The sequence below is a fragment of the Solea senegalensis genome, linkage group LG8 (assembly GCF_019176455.1).
Source record: "Solea senegalensis isolate Sse05_10M linkage group LG8, IFAPA_SoseM_1, whole genome shotgun sequence".
NCBI classification, from domain to species: Eukaryota; Metazoa; Chordata; class Actinopteri; order Pleuronectiformes; family Soleidae; genus Solea; species Solea senegalensis.
The window spans coordinates 12,061,375-12,083,461 of record NC_058028.1 but is presented as its reverse complement, the minus strand read 5'-3'; the positions used below and the strand labels follow the sequence as shown (position 1 = coordinate 12,083,461).

At 40.5% G+C, this 22,087-nt stretch overlaps 1 protein-coding gene across 2 annotated transcripts in view; it reads right to left on the bottom strand.

The window, feature by feature from the left end:
- timm50 (translocase of inner mitochondrial membrane 50 homolog (S. cerevisiae)) overlaps positions 1 to 22,023 on the bottom strand; it is a 27,931-nt gene extending 5,908 nt beyond the window's left edge. The window contains exons 1-8 of one of the 2 annotated variants that reach the window (XM_044032550.1): positions 21,735 to 22,023; positions 19,634 to 19,790; positions 17,378 to 17,409; positions 12,046 to 12,067; positions 4,735 to 4,793; positions 3,445 to 3,564; positions 1,087 to 1,191; positions 725 to 823 (exon numbers count right to left, since the gene is read on the bottom strand). In XM_044032550.1, the coding sequence (XP_043888485.1) occupies positions 725 to 823; positions 1,087 to 1,191; positions 3,445 to 3,564; positions 4,735 to 4,793; positions 12,046 to 12,067; positions 17,378 to 17,409; positions 19,634 to 19,790; positions 21,735 to 21,974 (834 nt within the window). In that variant the 5' untranslated portion in view covers positions 21,975 to 22,023. Of the gene's footprint in view, positions 1 to 724; positions 824 to 1,086; positions 1,192 to 3,444; positions 3,565 to 4,734; positions 4,794 to 5,069; positions 7,061 to 12,045; positions 12,068 to 17,377; positions 17,410 to 19,633; positions 19,791 to 21,734 lie in introns of those variants that run through there. The other variant, XM_044032551.1, reaches the window with a different exon arrangement.
- Positions 22,024 to 22,087: the final 64 nt, after the last annotated feature.

Here is a 22,087-nt window from a genome sequence, read left to right as displayed (position 1 = left end):
TATAAATTATTATTATTTTCTTGCTATTTGTTTCATTTTCTTCACACAATTCCTCAGCTCCAATTCCATCACAACCCTGGAATATACAGTATATAATATTCCTGATTTTCCCCACCAGAGGAAGCTTGTGTACCACAGTTTGAGAACCATTGCCTTAGATGCATACAGACGAGAGATGTACATAATTTTGAATAATAATTAGCCTTATTTTCTTTACATTTTAACATAATTCTCTCATCTTTGTCTGTAAGACAAGTTGCTTGTTGTTGGGTTTCTCTATAACAAGGTCTTGACCTTATGATATTAAGTTGTGATTTGGCACTATACAGATCATTGATTTGACCTACAGCATACACACAACAGTCTAATAACAGGCTTCTTTTAGACGTTGCCAAAATCCTGACTAAAAACTTGGGGCGATCCGGCCTTTTCTGTAGCTGCCTGAGGAACGAGTTACCCATGGAAATTAAATTTGCCTCCACCATTGAACATCTTAAATCACTTTTAAACACCCACCTCTTCTCTTTGGCCTTCACTTCAGAGTAAGTATAGTCAACCCAGATACTTCTATCTAGATTTGACATTTTTACTATTGTATTATGTTACTATTTTACTTTTATGTTTTAAACCTTTTATGTTGCTGTACCTTTAACTCTGAAAAACACTTTGTTCAACCTTGGTTGTTTTTAAATGTGCTCTAGAAATATAGTTGACTTGACAATACCTTGACATGATGTCCCTCCATGTAACGTGTTGCATCTCTGAAGAGACGATACATGACGAAACCCTGAGGATCAATGCTATCAATCAGAGGGAATGCCGTCTGAAAAACACACACACATACGTTTTTAAGTTGAAGCTCTAAGAATCAGCAGCCAACACAAAAGAAACAGGTTAACAACTTAACAGTGTGACTGTTTGTTTACGGTCCTCAGACGACTGTAGACAAGTCGTCACGCAGAAAGTGACTGACGACTCTGTTTACATCAGCATGACAGTGGAGTCTCTGATGACTTATTTACTGATAAACAGCTCAGTTATCTACAGGCTGCTGAATGAGTGAGTGAATGAGTGAGTCTCTCTCACCATGCCGGTCTCTGCAGTAAAGATGACAATCTCGTAAAGAGGCGCCAGCTGCTGGAACAGGTAGTCAATGCCCGGGCGTTTTTTAAACCGCCAACCTGTCGACAACTGGAAACACAGAGAGAAAGAACAAAAACCAGTCAGAAGGTCAAAACGTAATCGTCTAAATTACTGTATCAGGCCTTTTTACACCAAAATTAGCAGACTTCACTTTTAAACAAGGGTAAGCTGAAAAAAAATGGTGGTTGGCAATTTCCCCATTGCCAAAAGTGAATTTGTCTTTTTTCCCCATCAAGTGAGTAATGTTCAAAGAGCTGTAATAATCTTCAATATACTGTAACACAATGTGATACACTGTAAAACACTAATACAATGAAAAACAATGTAACAGCCTCTGAAATTTAAAGAATCAGGCTATTTCCTCTGAGGTACAACAACATTTTTGTTGACAACATAGCAGCCACAAGCTAAAGTTATCACTTTAAAAAGAATAGTGTGTAGGACTTAGCAACGTCTAAGGGTGAAGTTGCATAAGAGAAGACGCACTCCTCAAGTATGAAATATGAAGGGCTCATACGATTAGGTTGTCGATCAAGACAACAGAGTTCATTGACTTTAGCTTAGCATTTTAGCACCCAAACTTCATTACCAACATGCTCTTTAGCACCCTAAAACAGTTAAACGAAAGAAAATGACAGTATATTAACTTGACATTCACAGTATGATTTGTGGACACTCTGCAGCAGTAATGATAACAGCAGCAACAGTAGAATGTGTTAAAGTGACCCCCTGAAATCTTCCTCTGAAGACAGAGGACGATGTTCACGTCCATGACCTCAGTCCTACAAAACATTGTATTTGCATGTCTTTGTGTAACTGTAGTAGCTAAACAGCCGCTGTTTTGTTATGGTCAGACACTCAGGGGTCTTGACCTTTTCCACTCAGTTCGGATCCCATTTGCTGCTGCTTGAGTTAAACACAAACATCAGCAGCCTGAGGGGCTGTTGGATCTTTGCATGTGTGTGTGTTTCCCCTGATCACGGGGGGTGGGACGGCACAGATAAGGAGCGATAAAAATGTGCGTTTGTGTGAGAGAAACACAAGAAGAAAAGTTCATGTGGTGCAATGCTTCTTTGTCTGCAGTAACAGGCAGCAGGTGTCGAGTTACAGCTGATGCACACCTGTCAGGTAAGTTGACTGTGTGTGTGTGTGTGTGTGTATAAAAAGTGGAGTCGGTCAACAAGTCGACAGGTGTTGGGACACACCTCCAACACACGCGCCATATCTTCCACCTGTCCCATAAAAACATTAACCCCCAAATTCATCTCTGCTCCTCCCACGTCTGTAACTGTTACCCGTTTTTACTCCTATAAAAGTTAGTATTGTGTAATCAAGTGCATATTATGGATGTTTGTGAGGTGTTGACATATAGTCAGGGCTGTGCACTGTGCAGAACCTTCATTGAGCACCAGGCAGACACGCTCTCACTGAAAACAACAACCTTTCGCCATGTAATAAAAGGAGACAACCTTTTCCGACAGATAGCTGAGGTTAGTGTTACTCTCTAAACCGCTCACTCGACCACACCATGTGACGTTAGAGGCAGAACAAGGAGAAGGGATGTGGATTATTATTTACAAGAAAATCTTTTTGTCTTTCTGTACTCATTGTGTTCCCTTTTTTATTTTCTGTTTTATTTTAAACGATTTTTTTCTGCCATGTGTGGTAGAGTGTGTGATGTGATTTCACATCGTGGCACACAGGAGTTGTTAATCCACTGCTACCCCCATCACTAAATTCAAATGCATTGTTTTGTGACTTCTAGGACTGTCAAGTTAGTAAGATATATCAATATATTTTCATACGAGATACAGAATGCGACAATACTCAATACAATACTGATATTGTTTATAATGCATTAAAAAAATAATACTCTTCGAGCTGTTCTCTCCCTGGCTGTATCACCCAACCCGAGTGACTTACTATATTTAAAATATTTTGTTGAGCTTTTCATTATGGACACAAATAATCCAGTAGTAGTAGTAAAAGCTCCTGTGTCCCAACATCTCAAAAATCCTGATTTTTCTCTCTGGACTCTCTGGAGTGAGCAGTTGGTAAAATGATCAATATGACTATTGGAAGAGGCTGTCTAAATGATGATCATATTAAGATATAATAAACTTAAAGCTGACACATATTTTATAACGTGAGCCTTTTGTTAAGTGGCGAAAATCTGGTCTGCCACTGGGAGCCACTTAGTGTCAGGCTAGTTCTATGCTGCCTCATACAACCATGGCTACAAATAAAATCCCTTTAACATCAGGCGTGAACAAGGCCATAGAGGAGTGTGAGGTCACGTACCGACCACTCTGGGTGCAGCAGGACGTCGGTGAGCTCTAGCACCAGAGTGTAAGGAGGTTGGTAATACGGCTCTTTCAGCGGGTCGGGCAGCAGTTTCGGGCTCGTTGGCTCAATGATCATCTGGAATTAAAACACACACAGGCTTATCAACAGTTCACATATTACAAAACATATGTTTCAGAGGCAGAGAAGGAAGTTGGCAAGTCAGACAAAATAGTGGAATCTCTGGCTTCTCAAGGGAAAATCCTGCCTTCTTTCTTTTACTAAACAGCTCTTTTAACAGCTAATAGCTAAACCAAAGATTAAATTAGCTCATTAGTGCTCTAAAAAGAAAAGGAAGAAAGGATAGGCCAATTTTAACCCAGATATGGAAACCACAGCAGAGAAGTCTATACTCACAACTGAAGAAAAGCCACAAGGATGATCTGAATCCCACTTTGTGAATTGCCCCTTCTCTCGTGTGTGAGTCGTGATGTAATGTGACTAGTTTCTACAGTCATGTCTCATTTAAATCTGGTAAGTCAGTCAGGGTTTCCCCCAACTTACCACCATGCCATATGGTGGGCTACATCCACACTTATGTTTTAAACTGAATATGATCGGCATCCAGACAAGCATTTCAGCACAGTATCTGCAACAACCTGCATCTGATCCAAAATATACAAGAGCATTTATCACATAAGCCTTCACTTACACAGAGGATGTGTGTGCCAGTGCAAACAGATTCAGGACAGATTTTCCCTGTTCCTCCCAAGTTTGTTTACTCGTGTCATTTATTCACCATCTACCACTTTATTCCACCAATCCCAGCTGACCTAACCTCTGAATATTTTTGGACTATAGGAGGAAATCAAAGTACCCGGAGAGAACATGCAAACTCCACACAGAAAGGTCCTCAGTAGCAAACCCGGACCTTCTTGCTAGGAGGTAACATGTGGCCCTCCAAGTTTGTTTAGTTTCAGAAAATCTTACACACACGAAACAATGACAAAAAGGTGAAACCGAAACTGTTATAGGAGGTTCTCATACACTCAGATCATATGACAACCTATGACGAAGCAAATGCAGTTAACTACGTTTGTTATATTAATAAAGAGCTAGCAGCATTTCCACACTTCTCCATTTTCAAGGTTCTAAAACTTTGGGAGTTGTTAAGTAAGCATGGATTTAGCCTGAAATATACCAAATGGCCAAAACACTGCATTTAGAAACATCCACTAACACTATCGAGCGGTTCGTCTTAACCTGGCCTAATGATGGTTTTAGGTTTTCAATCTGACTTTCACTTACCTGTCTGTAGTCCTGAAAGTACTTGTATGTTCTTTTCAGCTGCTGGACAACTGGAGGTTCTGAAAGAGAGAAAATAAGATTGTCTAACAAGTGTCGAGCAAATGTTCAATTCAACACATATGTTATATTGATATTATAGAAAATATTGCTACTTAATTTCATTATTGCATGGAGTATCACAACACTCTTTTAAGATATGAACTGCTTACAGAGGAGACTAGACACTAAGGGAATGTGAAAAAAGATTAAATGAGCAACTACGTTTAAGTCAAGTGTGAAGCAGAGTTGTGGTTCTAATCAGCCTTAAAGAATACAACTCCCACAGGAACACACACCTGCCAGCACCATCATCTGAAGATGACAATGCCAGTTTTAACAAGCCATGGCCATTCACTGATGCCAGGAGAGATGTGATTAGTCAGGAGTCAGTAGATGAAGAGCCACAGTCTCATCAGCTGATCAGCTATTATCAGTGTTGCGACCAGAACGGATCGATGAGGCTGGAATGTGACCTGCTGATAACACTGATAAGGCAATTATGAGTAGAGCTCTGCTAATGACGATCCTCCAGCTGATGACTAATAATAATAAAGACTTAGTTTCCCATGGGGCCATGGGCTCATTACTACAAACGCAAGCACAATAGCAAGAAACACACACAGATGCACACACACCGGGCACATGCCTCTATCTCTCACACACGCTGACGCTAGGCTAGCATTGCGCTGGTCCCCAGGGACTCAATCCCCCAGAGTTCATAGCAGCGTGCTGAAGCAGGAAACAGACGCCATCTGCCACAATCCTGCTGTTATGACACGCTGAGGGGGTCACTTTCACACGTGTGAGAGTGTGTGTATGTACAGTCTGTGCATGTTTTCAGAAGCGGATGGTGACAAAAAAATTAAGAATGAATTTAAAGAGGATCCATGAAACTGTAAAATAACAGATTTGATTTAAGAACATGTGATAAATACACATAACACTGTGTTCATGTGTGTCCACATTTCCAGAGTATGCATGTGCATGTTTTTTAGTTTTTTTACCCAGAGCCCTTTCTAATACAGCTTGCCACTACAATCATATTAGAGGTAGTGGTTAAATTCTAACCCGAGGAAATGGGAAACCCTTTCAAGAACATGGCGCATCACTTAAGCAGATGTGACAAGTTATTGCAGACTATGGGGACACAAGTCAAAAAATGTCTTCACTGGGTGGGAATATTTGAAGTTTATGGTGTGTACAGCATAGGAGACTGCAATCGAATTCTATTGTGGTAAGCCTAGCTTCACAACCTTCTAAGCAACATAAGCTTTATAATGTTAACGGTTTTCTTGGATTCAGTTGATCTGGAAGATATTACATAGACCTCCAATTGAAGTGTACCCCTGAAAAGCAGTTAGAACTTACACTTCACCCTACCACTCTATGTCCGACTGTCCTCAGAGCCTGTCTGAGAGGGTTCTGGGCCATGTTTGAGCCCTGGCCGAGTTCAAAAAAGTATTGTTACTTCTCTATAAACACACACCTGTGACAGCATTACATCAGTGTTAGTGCCGTCCACACACACAGCATCGGAACCTGTTGCATCCCATCTCTTCGCTGGACAAACACCACTCCAACACAAAAATTAAATTTCTGGAAAGCAACAGTAAATTCCTTTTTCCATCTCTTACCATTTAGTCAAAAGACCGACAACACAATTTCCCAAAGGCAGCTTAGGAAGGCCAGCGCTAAAGTCAGCAGCAGAAACATTAATACAAGTTGTCTCAAACCATGACAGAAGATGCTAGAACGTGGCCCCCGCACAGTTAAAACACAGAATTGCCGACCAAACGAGATAAAAAATATTGCGTGTCTCTGCTCTGTGTTAAGTGTCCCTGAACAACTACAATCCTCCGCAGAAAAGCGGTTTGTTGCCATGTTTGTTTGATGAACTGCTGCCAATAATATGTAGTAACTGTTTTTTTAAAGGCAATACATTTTGGTTTACAGAACTTTTATAAGGACGCTTCACAACGACCTTGTGAGTTGCTCTAAATTTCACTGTAACTCGCATGCTCTTGAGGCTTTATTACTCTATTTCACCATGTCATTAGAGAAGGATGGTTGTGGAGGAAGGGTGGCATTGGCGTAATTAACCAAGGCATCATACTAAATTTATTTATAATGTATAGAACAAAGAATAAAGTTTCCATGAATTTAGTAAATTAAATAATTTTTATATTTTTTGACCTTCCCAAAGTGTGGGCGTTTTCAAATGTTACTCATTTGAGACTGGCAACACACTTTTAATTTTCCTTTAAAAAACTTAACTGTAACTGGTCTGATTATGAATTAGTCCAGAAAGCTATTTCAGAACACAAAAATTACTATTTAATGTATTATGCTAAAAAAAAAAAAAACGGCCTTAATTTTGTTAATACTGGAAATTCCCCAGAAAGTCTGATGCCAGCTCCTGACTCAAATAACCGGTTACAGTACCGAACATACAAAAGAAAAGCTTCAAATAATTCAGAGAGTGAGTGGCTCCTGCAACTCCAGTCTCCTGCCTCGAAGTATTGGACATTCCCTGTATTTATGCATTCCCTGTCCACATTAAAATGCCAGACTTTAAAATCTGAAAACTATTCAATTATATTGATCCTGACTTTTTAAAATAGTGCCACCTGCTGGCCTTCAAATGAACACAGCAAAATATGACAACACCTTCATGACGGATTGTCACCAACAATTATGTTTCCTAGAGAAGAACTGCGCTAGTTCCCTTTATTTCCGCTCTGGTGCCATCCAATCACTCCCGATTACAGCCACTTTGTTTGTGCAGTCAAAAAGCAGAACGAGTCAAAGTGTTTTTGTTTGGACGTGAAATAACTGAAATTCCTGTTTGTCACATATTACTGCCTGCGTGTTTTTCATCCGGATGCTTTTTTGTGGGAGTGAAGGAGAGGCCACCTCCTCTTCTTTCTTCTCCTCTCTTGTTTCTTTCCTTTCATCTCCTCTCCTTGACTAACGGTCTTCCTTTCATAGTCAATGTCAGCTCTTTGTGAGGGAGGCCTCACTCTGTCGAGCTGTCAGAACACTGCTGTTTGTGTTTTCCCCCGGGCTGGCCTGGGTGGGCTGATGTGGGCCAAACATCTTTGCTCCTGCCTGGGACCTGGCACGGGTGATGCCGACACCAAAGACAAACATAGTAGAGCTCATTTGGTGTACACAGCTGCTTGCTGCTGCTGTAAACATGGAAACTATGAGTGTTCCCAATTAACAGCATTAATAAAATCAATACGTTTCCCACCGCTTCAGTGAAGTCCAGCAGCAGAAAGCACGCATCATCAACAGAAAACATGAGGTTTAGTGCTTGAAGGCTTACCATTACCATTTAGCACATAGCATTGTCATTAAATAAGTGAAAATATATTAACGTTCATTTGTAACTGCAGTAAAATCACTTACATTGCCTTTCATGCATTCTGTGCTAATGAACGAGAAACTATGGGTGGTGCAACAAAACAGAGTGAGAGAATCAGGGTGAGCAAATGTTAGCCAAGGCCAAAAGTGAAAGGGCAGCCTACGCCATCTCATCTCTGCTTGTGTTAATTCTTGAGTTCATCAGAACAGAAAACCTCCTGTGCTGAGACACGAGATGGTGTAAGAGGTACTGTGCTGACAAACTAAGGGTGCATTCACACCAGGACAGTACGGGGGGACATGGTTCAATTGGGCGTAGAATGCTGAAAGATGTCACGCCTTCATTTGGTTTGGTTCACTTTGGTTGAAACGAAGCAGACTATCTTAGGAAACAAAACTTACAAAAGGGAACTTGGCTTGTAACCAGAGTGTTGTGGTTCAAGTCCCCACCAGGTCAAAAAAGGGCATGAGTTTGGGAAGCAGGACAAGAAAAGAAAGCAAAGTGAGAAATGACGCAATAGAAAGCAAAAGCGGGAGCAGAAGCAGGAGAAAAAGATGAGGAGGAAGAAGAAAAAGTAAGGAAATGATGAAATCAAAGAAAGGAGGGATGAAGACAGAAATGGATTAATGGATGTTGGGGCCTCCATCCTAAACAAAAGCTGTGGTTAGGCTCAGCATCTGCTGCACAACAACACCTCCTCCCTCGCTTGCTCCCCCGTCAATCATTTGTTTGCTCTGTGGGTAACAAAAGGCAGCGTGGCCCCGCCTTAGTGTTACTGTGCGTGTGTGTGTGTTAGAGCAGCAAAGTCAAGCAGCCTCACTGCTGTGTTTGAAATCAATCAGGTAAATTAAATACAACTAAATAATATTTATTACAATATAGTGAACATACAGTAAAGTGGGACGCTGATGTATGCTCACACTGAACACCGTATAAAACTCAACGCAAAGATACAATGCACATTTCATTTCAGTTACAACAAATTGCACCAACACCACAACGTCAATCCCACAAATTTTACATCACTTACTTAAATTCACAGTTCCAATATTTCAACTACAACGGAAGTTTTGTGGAGAGCATGTGGTGAAAGTCAATCAACATTCCAATGTCACTTCATCCACGCTGTTGCTCGAACTTTACTTTGAACGTAGTTAGCTCTAAGATTAGAATACTACACGTGTGTATAGGGTATCACATTTCCTGGTTGCCATGGTATCCATCGCTCCTCTGCATCACGCATATGAATGCCGCCACTTGGCAAACTAACACGAGTCTGTAGCCATACATGTCCCTCTAGACCCATTTATACATCCATTCAGTTATTAGTCTGTCCACTCACCTTCTGCTGCTCCCAGAGGAGGAAGGGTAGGAAAGGGATGGCTGAAGCAAAGATGGGATACAGGAGGAGAGTATCAGAGAGGCAGAGGAGGAGGAAACAAGAAAAGATGAAGATGAAAAAGGAAGATAGGGCAGCAAGATGTTAAATGGGAGGTGGGGGGTGGGTGGGTTAAAGAATATGAAGATGTAGAACTTATCCACCTCTCCTCCCTGTGGGACCATGAACTCCTACCTCAGTCCCTAAGCTCATCAGGAATGACTTGGCCACACTCACTGTGGTCTCCGCAAGGTCCCTAAGGTCATGATTGGCCCTCATTACTCTGAGGGGGACTGATGGGAAACGTGAAGCTCTAAATGATGTGTAATAATTCAGAATACCATATATCACCTTTCAGTTAAATCAATATGTGATAATGTAATTATCATACAATGACATCATGCGAGGATCCACTGATCTAATGAGCAACAAGCTCAGTTATCGCACCGAAACGTGTTCCAAATTCAGACAGGAGATTAAATCACTTTCACATACTGTACCCAATACATTATATGAATGCCACTACATGAAAGCCAATAAAGCGTATAATTACAGATGGTCATGTGATTTTATTGTATAAAATAGTAATGCATTGTAATCACAAATCCATGGTTTTCCTCAGACAATCATTCCATCAAACTCTACCATCACTGTATCCCATGAGTGGACAGAGATTATTTCCAATATGGAGAGAAATAATTTTCAAAATGAAAGTGTGTTAGTGTGGATGCTGTCTGTGAGCGACAGCTGTGATTGATCCGTCGTGATAGATCTCTCTGCTTAAACGAATTCTGATCACATGCTGATACCAATAATACCCTCATCAATACCTGTGTGTCCCCAAGGCCCAGTCCTTCTTACTCAAACCTCCCTCCTTCTGCTGAGTTTTCAATCCTTCAATCAATCTTCCACCTGTGAGACTATCAGCCCTTCCACACATCAAACGTTCAGCTCAATTCTCTGGTCCTGACCAGACTTCCATCACCTTTGTTCTTTTTTAGCTTGAAACACAAAAACAAGACATTGGCCTTACAAGTTGTGGACATATTTCAGTGTGAGAACGAAGACAGATGGACAGAGAGTTAGAAACGGGGGGGTGGCAATAATGTTAAAGACCCAGATGAGGACACAGTGGACTCCGGGGAGGGTTTTATGATGGAATGAGTGACGGGGATGGAGGAATGGGCTCAGGAGGAGGGACACAGCCAGACTGGTCCTCAGGGAGAGAGTATTGATGATTATTGGCAGCAGGAGATCAAAGCTCGACTAAAGGCTAATTGCAGGATCAATGTTTTTTTTTAAGTCACTGCAACAGTTCAATATCTGGAGCCTTTATCATAGATGGTGTGGTTATGTTCAGGTTCTTTACACATCAGCTGTCTATGCATCTTAACATCAATGATGACCAACCCCAGTCCTGATTGGTTAGTATTACTTGTTGTCCTGTTGGCAAAGATAACCCTGCAACCAGGCCTCAATGAAAGTGATTCTTACTTCTAGTCCAGCTAGCATGAGGAGCCTGTCCTTTGGCGATTGAAGAGCAAAGGATTGATTCCAGTTAAGGCACTCGCACCAACTGGCCATGTACCACCCCCGTGGAAAAAGGGGTGCGTGGGTGTACCTGCTGAGATCTTGGTGCTGGGGGTGCACACCATATCACCGTCAACTCTACCTATGTGTCAGTGCTTCATACAAACACACTTCAAAAAAACAGAACTGTCCCTTTAAATGCATCCATGCACTTTGGGGAAATGAGACAGGCAGTTGGTGAAGGGCGTGTGTGTGTGTGTGATGGGGGGTGATGAATGGATGAATGATGGGTTGGGGGCATATGAGAGCAGACAGAGCAGTTGGCAGTGCCACTGAAGCTCATATAAAGTGATCACGCACACACGCACCACTTCCAGCATGTCAATGAAAACACACATGTTCACGAAAAGGTGGCAGGAGTCTGTGGGGTGAACATAAAACACACTCATCTTTCTATAGTTGTGAGAACACCCACATACATAAGGCAGTCCATACATTGATTATTAATGATTGGCAACTATGTTTGAATGTGTTATTTGGTCTGTGTGACAATCCATGACACACAATGATTAAGACATAATAATGCATTTCATAAATCCTCTTTAACCAATTACTTTCCTTTTTAACACCACTGCAGTAGACACAAATAAGGCCTGTTTCACACTTTGTGTCCACATTGCTCCTAGAAGACAGAGGTCTGAGGTGCGTCACATGATGCGAGTGAGCTTCCCGCTTTTTGGGAATGGACCGTTCGTCTACTGTTCACATGACCTGCGTGCATCTCAGCAAAAATGTAAAATTAGCTTTTGTCTCAGTTGCATCTAATGCCCCTGTTGTCAAGAGTGCTGGTGCCAAAAAATGATGTTCATGACATGTCCATGAATGTTCGCTCAGCCACTAAACAATGCTGTATTACCACATCTGAAGATCCCGCCCCCTCCAATAAAAAGAGACACAGAGACACAGACACACAGTGTTTAAGCGTGTTCACACTCACCTCTGTCAAACTCATCTGGAATCTGTCAGAGACAGGGAGGAAAAAAAAATTAAATTCTTTGTAACAATAGCTGATTATTTATCAATCACAGCAGTGTGTGTTGACAGTAAACATCCCAGATGTGATGAGTGGGGGACTTAGTATGTTTGTGGTGACAACAACAAAAGGACACCAAATTTAAATTTATGCAGTAACACAAAAACAGATGTCAGATTAGATTGTTTACTCAGTGAAGCTGTTGCAGTTAAAGCAGCCAATTAGGGCTGCAACGATTCCTCAGATACTCAATTAATCGTAGACAATTATGATCGTCGATTAATCTGTTTGAGTGTTTTGTAAACAAGCTCTCTGATGTTTGAACTTGTTAAATGTGAAATCATTAAAACGCAAAAAATTTGTTTGTGGACATAAGACATTTGAGAACATTTTTCAACACCCTCTGTAATTTTATGGACCAAACAAGTAAGAAAATAATCCACAGATGAATCGATGATGAAAATAATTGCAAGTTGCAGCCCTACAGCTAGTAGCAGCAGAGTAACAGTAGCCATAGTATAGACAGTAACTACCAGCATAGAAAGACATGACAAAAGCCTGCTCTCTGTTCTTAATGACTTCTCTTAAACCCCTTAGCCTTCGTCTGTACATTTAATTGGTTAATTGGTTTCTGAGACATGCTCCTGTTTTGATCCATAAATAAAAGTTATCCGGGGGGGAAAAAAAATGAAACAATCAGTACAATGATGAAATAAGCACAACCAATCAATTTGATAACTTGGATTGTCTGAATTCACAGAATCAACAGTCCTGTTGACCTCTGGAGGAAAATCAACAAATAGAAGAAAGATTCTTGACGTGGCTTTGCACAATAAAAAAAGAGGTAGACAGAAAACAAAGCAAATCCCAGGTGAACAACAGTCATGTGCACGATCAGATATGACAAGAGAGCGAGAAAGAAGCCGAGGTGAAGAAACTGACTAGGATGAGGAAAAAGAGAGACATGGTGGAGGAAAAGAGTGGAAGCACAGAAACAAGAAGAGAAGAAAGTAGGGAACTAAAGAAAGAGGTGAAAATGATGGAGAAAAAGAAACATGTCTGGACCCTGAGACAGCTGAGAACTCTGGTGAAGGACTCCACCTGGTGGCAATTTGCAGCACTTATCTGTGTCTTATTCTTATTTTGAAATCAGGGCAATTAAATGGAGCAAATATTTGATCTTATTTTGAGCAGATATTTTTTCCTTCATTTGATAAAATATAACTGTGCAAAAAATTGCTCAAATTCAGTAACCAGGAATTGAACAACACAAATGTTCCGTCTCTCCATTCCACATTTTGTTGGCACCACTGTTTTATATAGAGTATTTATTTTAATTAAATTATCCATCTCTAATGAGAACTGTGGTGCCCAGGCCAGCTAAAACAAGGATTCTTTTTATTTTTTTAATGTAAAAAAAAAAATCGACTGAAGACTAATAGGTTACAGAACGAATAATCACATTCACGAGGACGACACAAGCAGAGCCAAGAAAAGAGGCCTGAGGAGACCAGATGCTAACATGATATAGTGAAGTGAAGTCACAGACAGAGCTCAGCTGCTGCTCCCATTGTTGTGTGTGTGGATCACTGCGAGTCAAGGTGTTAAAGTGGCCATTAAACCTCATCGACACCTCAGTGTGGCTGCAGCCTGAGAGCAGGAGGGGAAGTGGTTCCCACACTGACTTCAGAGGCAGGAAATAACCAGACACTGAGAATATTGTCCATAAACTGACAAAGGTTTCCTATGACAGAGGTAAAGGAGTCTGCAAATAAATCTCTGAAAACAAGATTATTTCTATGACCAGTTTACTTCAACTTGAATTCTTGATTTGTTTGGTGTTATCCATATTCATAAACATACTCTTTGGACCAATTTCTAGTTCCGGTGCTTGGAAGTCTGCTGAGGGCCAATGTGGTGTAAATGTTATCAACCACAGCGAATGCATAAATAGGGCCCATCATGGACCACACTAGGGGTGGGAATCAATAATCAACAATATCTTTATACCTGAGAAGAAAACAAAATGTCCATAAAAAGTTAAAAGTGCAGGATTTCACAATTTACTCACAAGATAGAGGACAAAGTGCATAAAGTCTATGTATTGAACATGGATGGGGCATCTCTAAACATAGCGTTCTCCACCATTGGCCAACTGTAAATTCCCTCTTCGACCAGGTAACAAATTAGCAGTGGTCCGTTGAGTGAAACTGGCATGATCGCTTACTTTGGAGAGCCTTAATTTGTTTATTAAAATATTAATATTTGTCCTGGCTTATCAGTTATTGTATTGGACAAGGAAGGACGGCGACATATCACAAACAGATATTTTGACCCACCCCATGACCACACGGGGGTTGATTGTGCATGTTTCAAGTAAGACAATATACTAAAACGGAAGAGAATGATTTACACATACATGAAATGCCAGAATGAAGCAGACCCTTGTTTTAATATGAATAGAAACACGACCAGAACATGGACCCATCACACACACTAGTCTGTAGATGCAGAAACGCAAAATAGTGACAGTGATATGGGGATAAAATTCTGTCTCGTGATGCCACCATCACACCATTTTTAACGTCACTATATTGACAAGAATAATTCAGATTTGAAATGGTAGAAATTATTCAAACTAAAAGTTAATCTAAATAATGTGACATAATTGACATGTCTTAGTTTAACTAAAACAGCAATGATGGATGGAAAGATGAAGTCTAACATTCACTTGAGTCCTCAGTCAAAAACACCCTTGCTTAGCAAATGTCATCAAACAGAACGCACTCTGAGACGAGGAGGTGCGATAAGTGTGCCACACCAAAGTAAATGAGAGGCACAGGGCACAATCACCCTCATCCCACTGAGGCTGAACACTCCTGACAGGATGTCCAAGTGAGATAAGTGTGCACTTTGAAGGAAGGAATCCCTCCCTCAACCCACCCAGCTGTGAGGACATGAATTGAACGGAGACGACAGACACCATCACTCACACAGCTTCCTCATCATGCATCATAGGCAGTTTCATAAAAGATGGAGGAATGAAAATTAAATGCAAACGTGAATCTCCCAAATCACAAGAGATTGGACACCAAAAGACTTGCAAATCATTATCTTCCTGTAGCAGTAAATTGAGACAAATGAGATGGAAACATAAAAAATAGTCACTGAATCACAGATGTTTATGTTTTATAAGAACTTAAAAGGCTCCTTAATTCGTATGCCTTATTTCTACAAGAGTTTGCATTAAGGCAGTAAACAGGATTAGACTCTTGACGACTTAACTTTCCCACAGTAACAGCTTCAAAGTCATGGAGCAGGAAGCTCCTCTGGGTCATTTGGCTCTTTAGTTCTAACAAAAGGATCCTAATGTGAGAGAAGTGTGCCCCTTTGAAGCTTCGTCTTCCCAGAGCAACACCTCCAACAGCCGGGCTACATCCATACTCAATTTCTTCCATTTAGAAACACGTCATTTCTGCTCTGCATATGCCTGCCATCCACACTAACCTGGTATTTTAGAAAATGAAAAACACTCATTAAAATGTGTGGCTTGGCATTACAACATCTTGTTTGTACCATTAAGGTCATTTCAAACAATGAATGTCACACTTAATTACAAAGTAACAGATTTATATAAAAAAGTTTTCATGTACACAACCATTACGCTACTTTGAGAAAACGATGTTATAATACCATCTCTCTTGCTCTGGCATTCACTCTTGCCATCTTCATCCTCAGATTGTTTGGTCTGTTCATTTTATCTTTAATTTTATTTCTTTAGTGACCCTGGCTTTCTTCATTCCATCTCCGATTGAGTGTGTTCAGTTCATATAGAGCTGCAGCTAATGATTATATTAATCAATTTATCTGTCGAGGATTTTCTCGATTAATGGAGTAATCGTTTGGTCCATAACATGTCAGAAAATGTTGATCAGTGTTTGTCAAACCTGGAAATGATGTTCTCAAATGTCTTGTTTTGTCCACAAACGAAAATTCACTTTTAATGATTTCTTTGTTATATGGAGCAAAGAAACCAGAAAATATTCACATTTAGGAAGTTAAAACAATCAGAAATCTTGTATGATGAATCGATTATCAAAATAGTTGACTATTCATTCAGTACTTGATTATTCGAGTAATTGTTTCAGCCCTTATTGCATACATTGTAATTTTTACCGATTCAAATAAACTTTTTTTTTTAAAAGTTTGTTCACAGCCAGAATGTCATATGCCCGGTTTTGGTGTAGCAGTGCTACAGCACCACATACAGGCCGGACATATGTACTACAGAATTTAGATTCATTTGGGGCATTTCATGGGGATGAAGACATTTCTTTTTCAAAACGACAAAGATTGTTTACATTTCATTGTGTTTCAGTGCAGATTGGGACAGAATGCACAACTGGTACCCAACGGTAACAAGTATAGAGAGATATATATACCCAACAATGGTGATATTTCAGTTAAGATGATGTTGATATCATAATATACGCCCCTTTGTCTAGTGGCTAAAATCTGTTTTTCCCTAGTGTCCCCACTAGCAGCCAAGTCCACAGTGGTTTTGAGGCAAAGGGGGCAAGGAGCTCACTCACTCACTCACTCACGGTCAGCCTCGATGATGTATCAACAGCCACACTTGGTTGTCCCTTTAACCCAAATTTATTCCTGGGAACAGTTTTCTGTCCCAGTTCACAGACATTGGCTCTGGTTATAGTTCAGTGGTACTTGAAGACTGGAAGTGATGGTCATTAGTGTCTGAAGGTGTCATAGTGAGTCTCTTTGATCTTCAAAAGTCACAGCTCAGACGGAGTCCATCTCTCAACGGCCTGTCAAGTGTGCCGCTGCATCACGTTACCGTGACAGTGGAGCAAAGGGAGGAACTACAGGTGAGATAAGTGTGCTACTTTCATTTCCCACACCGACACCTCAGACTGAGGGTCCCCTCCTTCATCTGCATGACAGTTGCCTTTGTGACCATGTTCACGCCTCCATCAGACGGACACAAGACACAGTGAGCCTTGAAAAGTGTGCCACAGGAAGTGAGGTGACCAGAGCACCACTAAACATCAAACACATCAATTGTAAAAAGAAATGAAAAAATGGGGGGGCAGGAGTTAACAGCTGTTTGTCAAAGTGTGCCATTTAAGGGCCATCAACACACACACTTGAATGACCCATTTGAACCTGAATGCAGAAGAAAATGTGTTCTCACAGTTCAAACACATCCTGAGCATGCTAACCTGAGAATCACACCTGTGTGTGTGCGTGCGCATGTTTGTGTGTGTGTAAAACTCACCATGTTTCCCTGTTCGTCCACCGAGTTCGTGCCTAAAATAGAAGAAAACACATTATTAATCTCATGTTTGAAATCAAAGGAAAATATGTTTCCATGGCGATCATGAAACAGCTGACACATTCCGATGTTTGCTGCAGTGAAACATAACAGTCTTGACTTTTATAATTGTCACTAGGGCTGTAACTGTTGTGTTCATTATAGACCAATTTGTGCTTTAGGTTCTTGTTTAATCATTTAGTTGTGCGTAGGGCAGTCACGATAATCACAAAAATATAGTACTGTGGTATGAATGAGTACAAGGAAGACAAAACACCACACAAGCTGAAAAGGTGCTACGTTCCTTTAAGAGTGACTAATCAATGTATCAACATTTTATGGTCGAATCAAGACAATAATCAACAGATGAGTAAATTGTGAAGAAAAATCATTAGTAGCAGCCTTAGTCCTTGTTTAAGCTATATGTTCTCAGTTTACTTTCGGTAGTGAAGAAACCAGAGCACATTCACATTCACAAAGCTGAAATCGAAGAAACATTATAAAATATGTATAATATGAGTAATCCGCTAATAATTGATCAATTGTTGTAGCCATAATTATGTTTGGTGTAAGCTCAAACTTTGCCCAACTTTGAATGATTTTAAATGTTGTGTTTAAATTTGTATTACTACATTCAATTTGTTGAAAGTAAAATGACTATAACTTTATTTCGACCTACATTTTACTATATTTCATTGTTTTACTTTGCTGTTTAGTTTGTTTGTATAAGACATAAAAACTGAATGTAAAACCTAATTTATTTTCATATCATCGTGTGTTTGTCACTTTGAATGCTTTGAATGTCATTTGATTGTTTACTATGCAAATTAAATCAGGCTGTTTTTCTATGCTGATCCCTTAAAAATGACTTTGCTCCTGTATGTGCACATTTCACCAGCAGGTTTCATTGTGACACTTTCTCTGAAACTAAAAATACATAAAAAAGATGAGACAGGAGAGATTCTCTTCACAACATCAAAAGATAAGTTATCTGCTTTTGCAGGATTATCACCTGCAAAAAAATTCTGGACATTAATCCATAAATCACGTGACCACAGAATAAAAATGTAGTTTTACAAACCTGTCTTCTGGAAAACCTGACATAAGGTGTAAACACATATGTTGTTTTCAGAGAACAGGTAATAATCCAAAAATCTCCACAGGATGATGACATGATAGAGACGTAATTACATCCCAAATTATTGAGTGCAAATTCCAATTTGATAATCCAGATGCAGAGCAGAAATATTCCAAAACAGGGATGAAATCAGGAAACACAGTAACAAAAAAATGCTACAAAAAAGTTAAAAACTGATGTATATCCACATTCTGTCTGCGCGTCCATCATGTTCCCTCCTCTGTTGACAGCAAAATCAAGGTGAAATAAAAAAAAAAGTAAAAAAAAAAAATTTAACAGTGACCAACTGTTTGATATTCTTCATAAAATTCAAAACCCACACAGACGTAATTAAGACAAATGCATTCAAATCCAAATCCAAATTAGTCTTTTGGTGAAAAGCACCAATGACGTCACGAAGCTGACGGACAAGTTTGCTCAGTCACCGCTGAGTTTATAACGGCATCATGTTGACGTCCGTTACTGCTACCATTACATTATGATTATTCTTAAATCTTAGTTTAGCAAGGTCTCTCGTACCAATGGACTAGAGACTCAAACCTGCTGCGTCAAACTTCACTGGATGAAATAAGCCCCTGAAGTCTGACGGCTCACCTCTGACATACAGCTGTGCAAGCTCCTCCCATCTGTGGGTAGAGCTAGACTTCCCAACCAGGAAGCTGAGGGCAATAAACCAATCACACCCAGTGTTTACAACCTCTCAGACCCCACACACACTGATGGAGAACTTGTGGATAAAGCTGCTGATCAACTTCATCAATCAAACCAATTCAACCAACAATAGATTTCAAAATATTTTTCTTTGTTGTTTCTTTCCAAAAAAATAAAAAAATCCAAAGATCTTTGTAAATAAAGATCTTTGAAAATACACTATTTTCAAAAGGAGGCATGCATCAGATGCACACAAAATGAGAGCAGGGCTCGTCATAGGACTGCAGGCAGAACATTTAGGGGCGTTCACCATAAATTGAATTGCAATGCAAATATTCACATTTCTGTCTCAAATTTAGCTGTCTCTTCAGCCTGGAGCCACGAAGAGCCTCCGTTTCTATACATTCACACTAAAAGAATAACCCACTCACCAAATATGTAGACGAGGCTGACCGCCCCACCCAGGCCCATGAGTCCCGCTAATCGTAGCACCATCTTCTTTGCATAGGCAGTGTTTTCCTTCTGCTTCTTGTCCTCTGTCTGTTCTTCACCCTTTTGGCCCTCCGTTCCCTCTGGAGGAGACTGACCCTGGATGAGAAAAAACTTAATTAGTCTTGACCATGTCTACATAACGGCACATAGTTGCTGCCACATGATCTTTTTAGCTGCAAAGGGACAGTTCATGTTTTTAAAGATTTTGTTATACACCAAGACCCAGTTCAAGGCACAGGTGCTCCCCCTCAATAAAAACATGACTGACACTAGTACAAACTGATTTTAGTCCCAATAATATCAATACCAGCTTGATTCTGTGATATCTGAAATATTATGTTCATGGTTTTATCTCACTGATGGCCTTTTCCAACAGGAAGCTTAAGTTTGTCTTACTCTGGAAACAGTTCACTCTCTTGCACCAAAGTACACAGTGAAAAATGTATTTAGCTTGTGATGATACAAGAACTGCTGCAGAATTTCAAACCAAAACACCAAAGTCACAGTATAAAACATTTTTAATGGACACAGCCATGGATCAACATCTCCTGTATTCAGTGAGGTAAAATCCATGATTTTCCCTGTGGAGAGAGTGAGTGCTTTTAACATAAGCTTCAGACTGACATACATCTTTAAAGTGGTAACTTTTTGTTGTATGTATTACAAAACATAGCCTGTATTTATGGTAAGAAGATTAAAGTCAGAATGCTGACTTTAATCTCAGAATTCTAGCTTTTGTATTTTGTTAATTTTGTTGTTTGTAATCCTCTTCCATACATTTCCCTCATCATTGATCATTCCTGCAATACTGCTGCACCACGTTCTGTTTTTCATATACTGGTGTTGCTGTATACGAAAAAGTCATATCATAAAAAATATATATCTATACCAGTTTTGAGTATGAACTGGTATACTGCCTAACACTACATGATGATAGCATGCCATGCAATGGGATAACACATAAATTACAACGTTGGTGCAACTTCTATTGGGAAAGGCTGAGTTAACGGCAGCATCAAGCCCTTAACATAGCCTTAAACTTACATACATCTTTAAAAGGTAGTGTCTTAGGCTGTTTTCAAGTTTTCAAGTGTAGCTAACCCAATAATGCAGTGTCCCTCACTTGACCACACTAATATGAATATGAATATTTAGCCATACATTTACCCCTGGTACATGAATCTACCTGCTAGAGGGGAGAACCTCTTCTCAGTTGAATCAACCCTTTACACTTCCATGTGTTTGACATTGAGTTAATTTAGGTCTGGAAATATGTAAGCCTCATGTGCATGTGGTGTGTGTAGCCTTGAATTGTACGCGGGGAGCAGAGCAGGGAAGGAGGAGGGGGTGACCTTCAAACCAAATAAACCTTGACAGTCATCTGTCTCTGTCTGAAAGCTCCTACAGTTTAAACCTCCTGAGCACACACTGTTCAAAACCAAGATGTGAGGAGGTGGGATTATTATCAAGCCGGGGCGTGAAGCACCTTCTAGGGATATGATGATGCTGACAACTCGTCCCGTCTCCGTATAAAACAACAAATTAATGACACTGACTGCTGTGTTAAAAAGGGAGAGCGACCATGACTATGTCACCTGAATGTGCTGAATGTGTTGGACGCATTACACAAACTACCAGACAGGCCCCGGTAAAACCGCATGCTATCACTAGCCAGCTAACCTAATAGCTTACGTCAGATTCATTCATTCAGCAGACTGCTAGCAGGGAACAGGAGGGGCAATGAGGCAGAAAGCTTAACTTCAGACAAGTTGACACTTATATCACAAAAAACTATGACAGGAAAAGTGTCAGTTGAGTAGAACACGGTATGTCTGTCTGTCTGTCTGTCATAAACGTATAAACTCGCTTCACAAATTTTGGAAGTTTCCGAGAAGTAGCTTCAGTTTTGCTCACAGAGGCAGCTCGCGTGAGCGGGGATTCAAATCGGATACTACATACACTGCACTATTCCACTTCAACATCGTCGCCGTTTGCTGTATAAGAAAAATGAAGCGCACCCACACAGATTAGCTATCTCACCTGGCTCTGCTGTTGCTGCTGCTGTTGGAGTCTCTCCTGTAGAATAGACTGAGCCAGTCCGCCCGTTGCGCTGCCCGCTCCAGTCGGCTGTTTGTCCGAGGACATTGTCCGCACGAGACTGTCGACCGCGGCCGGCGAAGCGACACCCGTCATCCCGCTGCTGAGCCGCAGGAGGCCCCGGCTCGCTCGCATACACATGGGGAATATAGACGTCGTCGACATCTTGGATTTTTGAAGCATTAGCTGCCGGCGAATGCGAGCGTCCCGAGTCAAAAGGACAAAAGAGTATGATTGGCTGAGGCTGGGTTGAGTGACAGACAAGAGGTGCAGTCAGAGTAACGAGCGGCCACGTG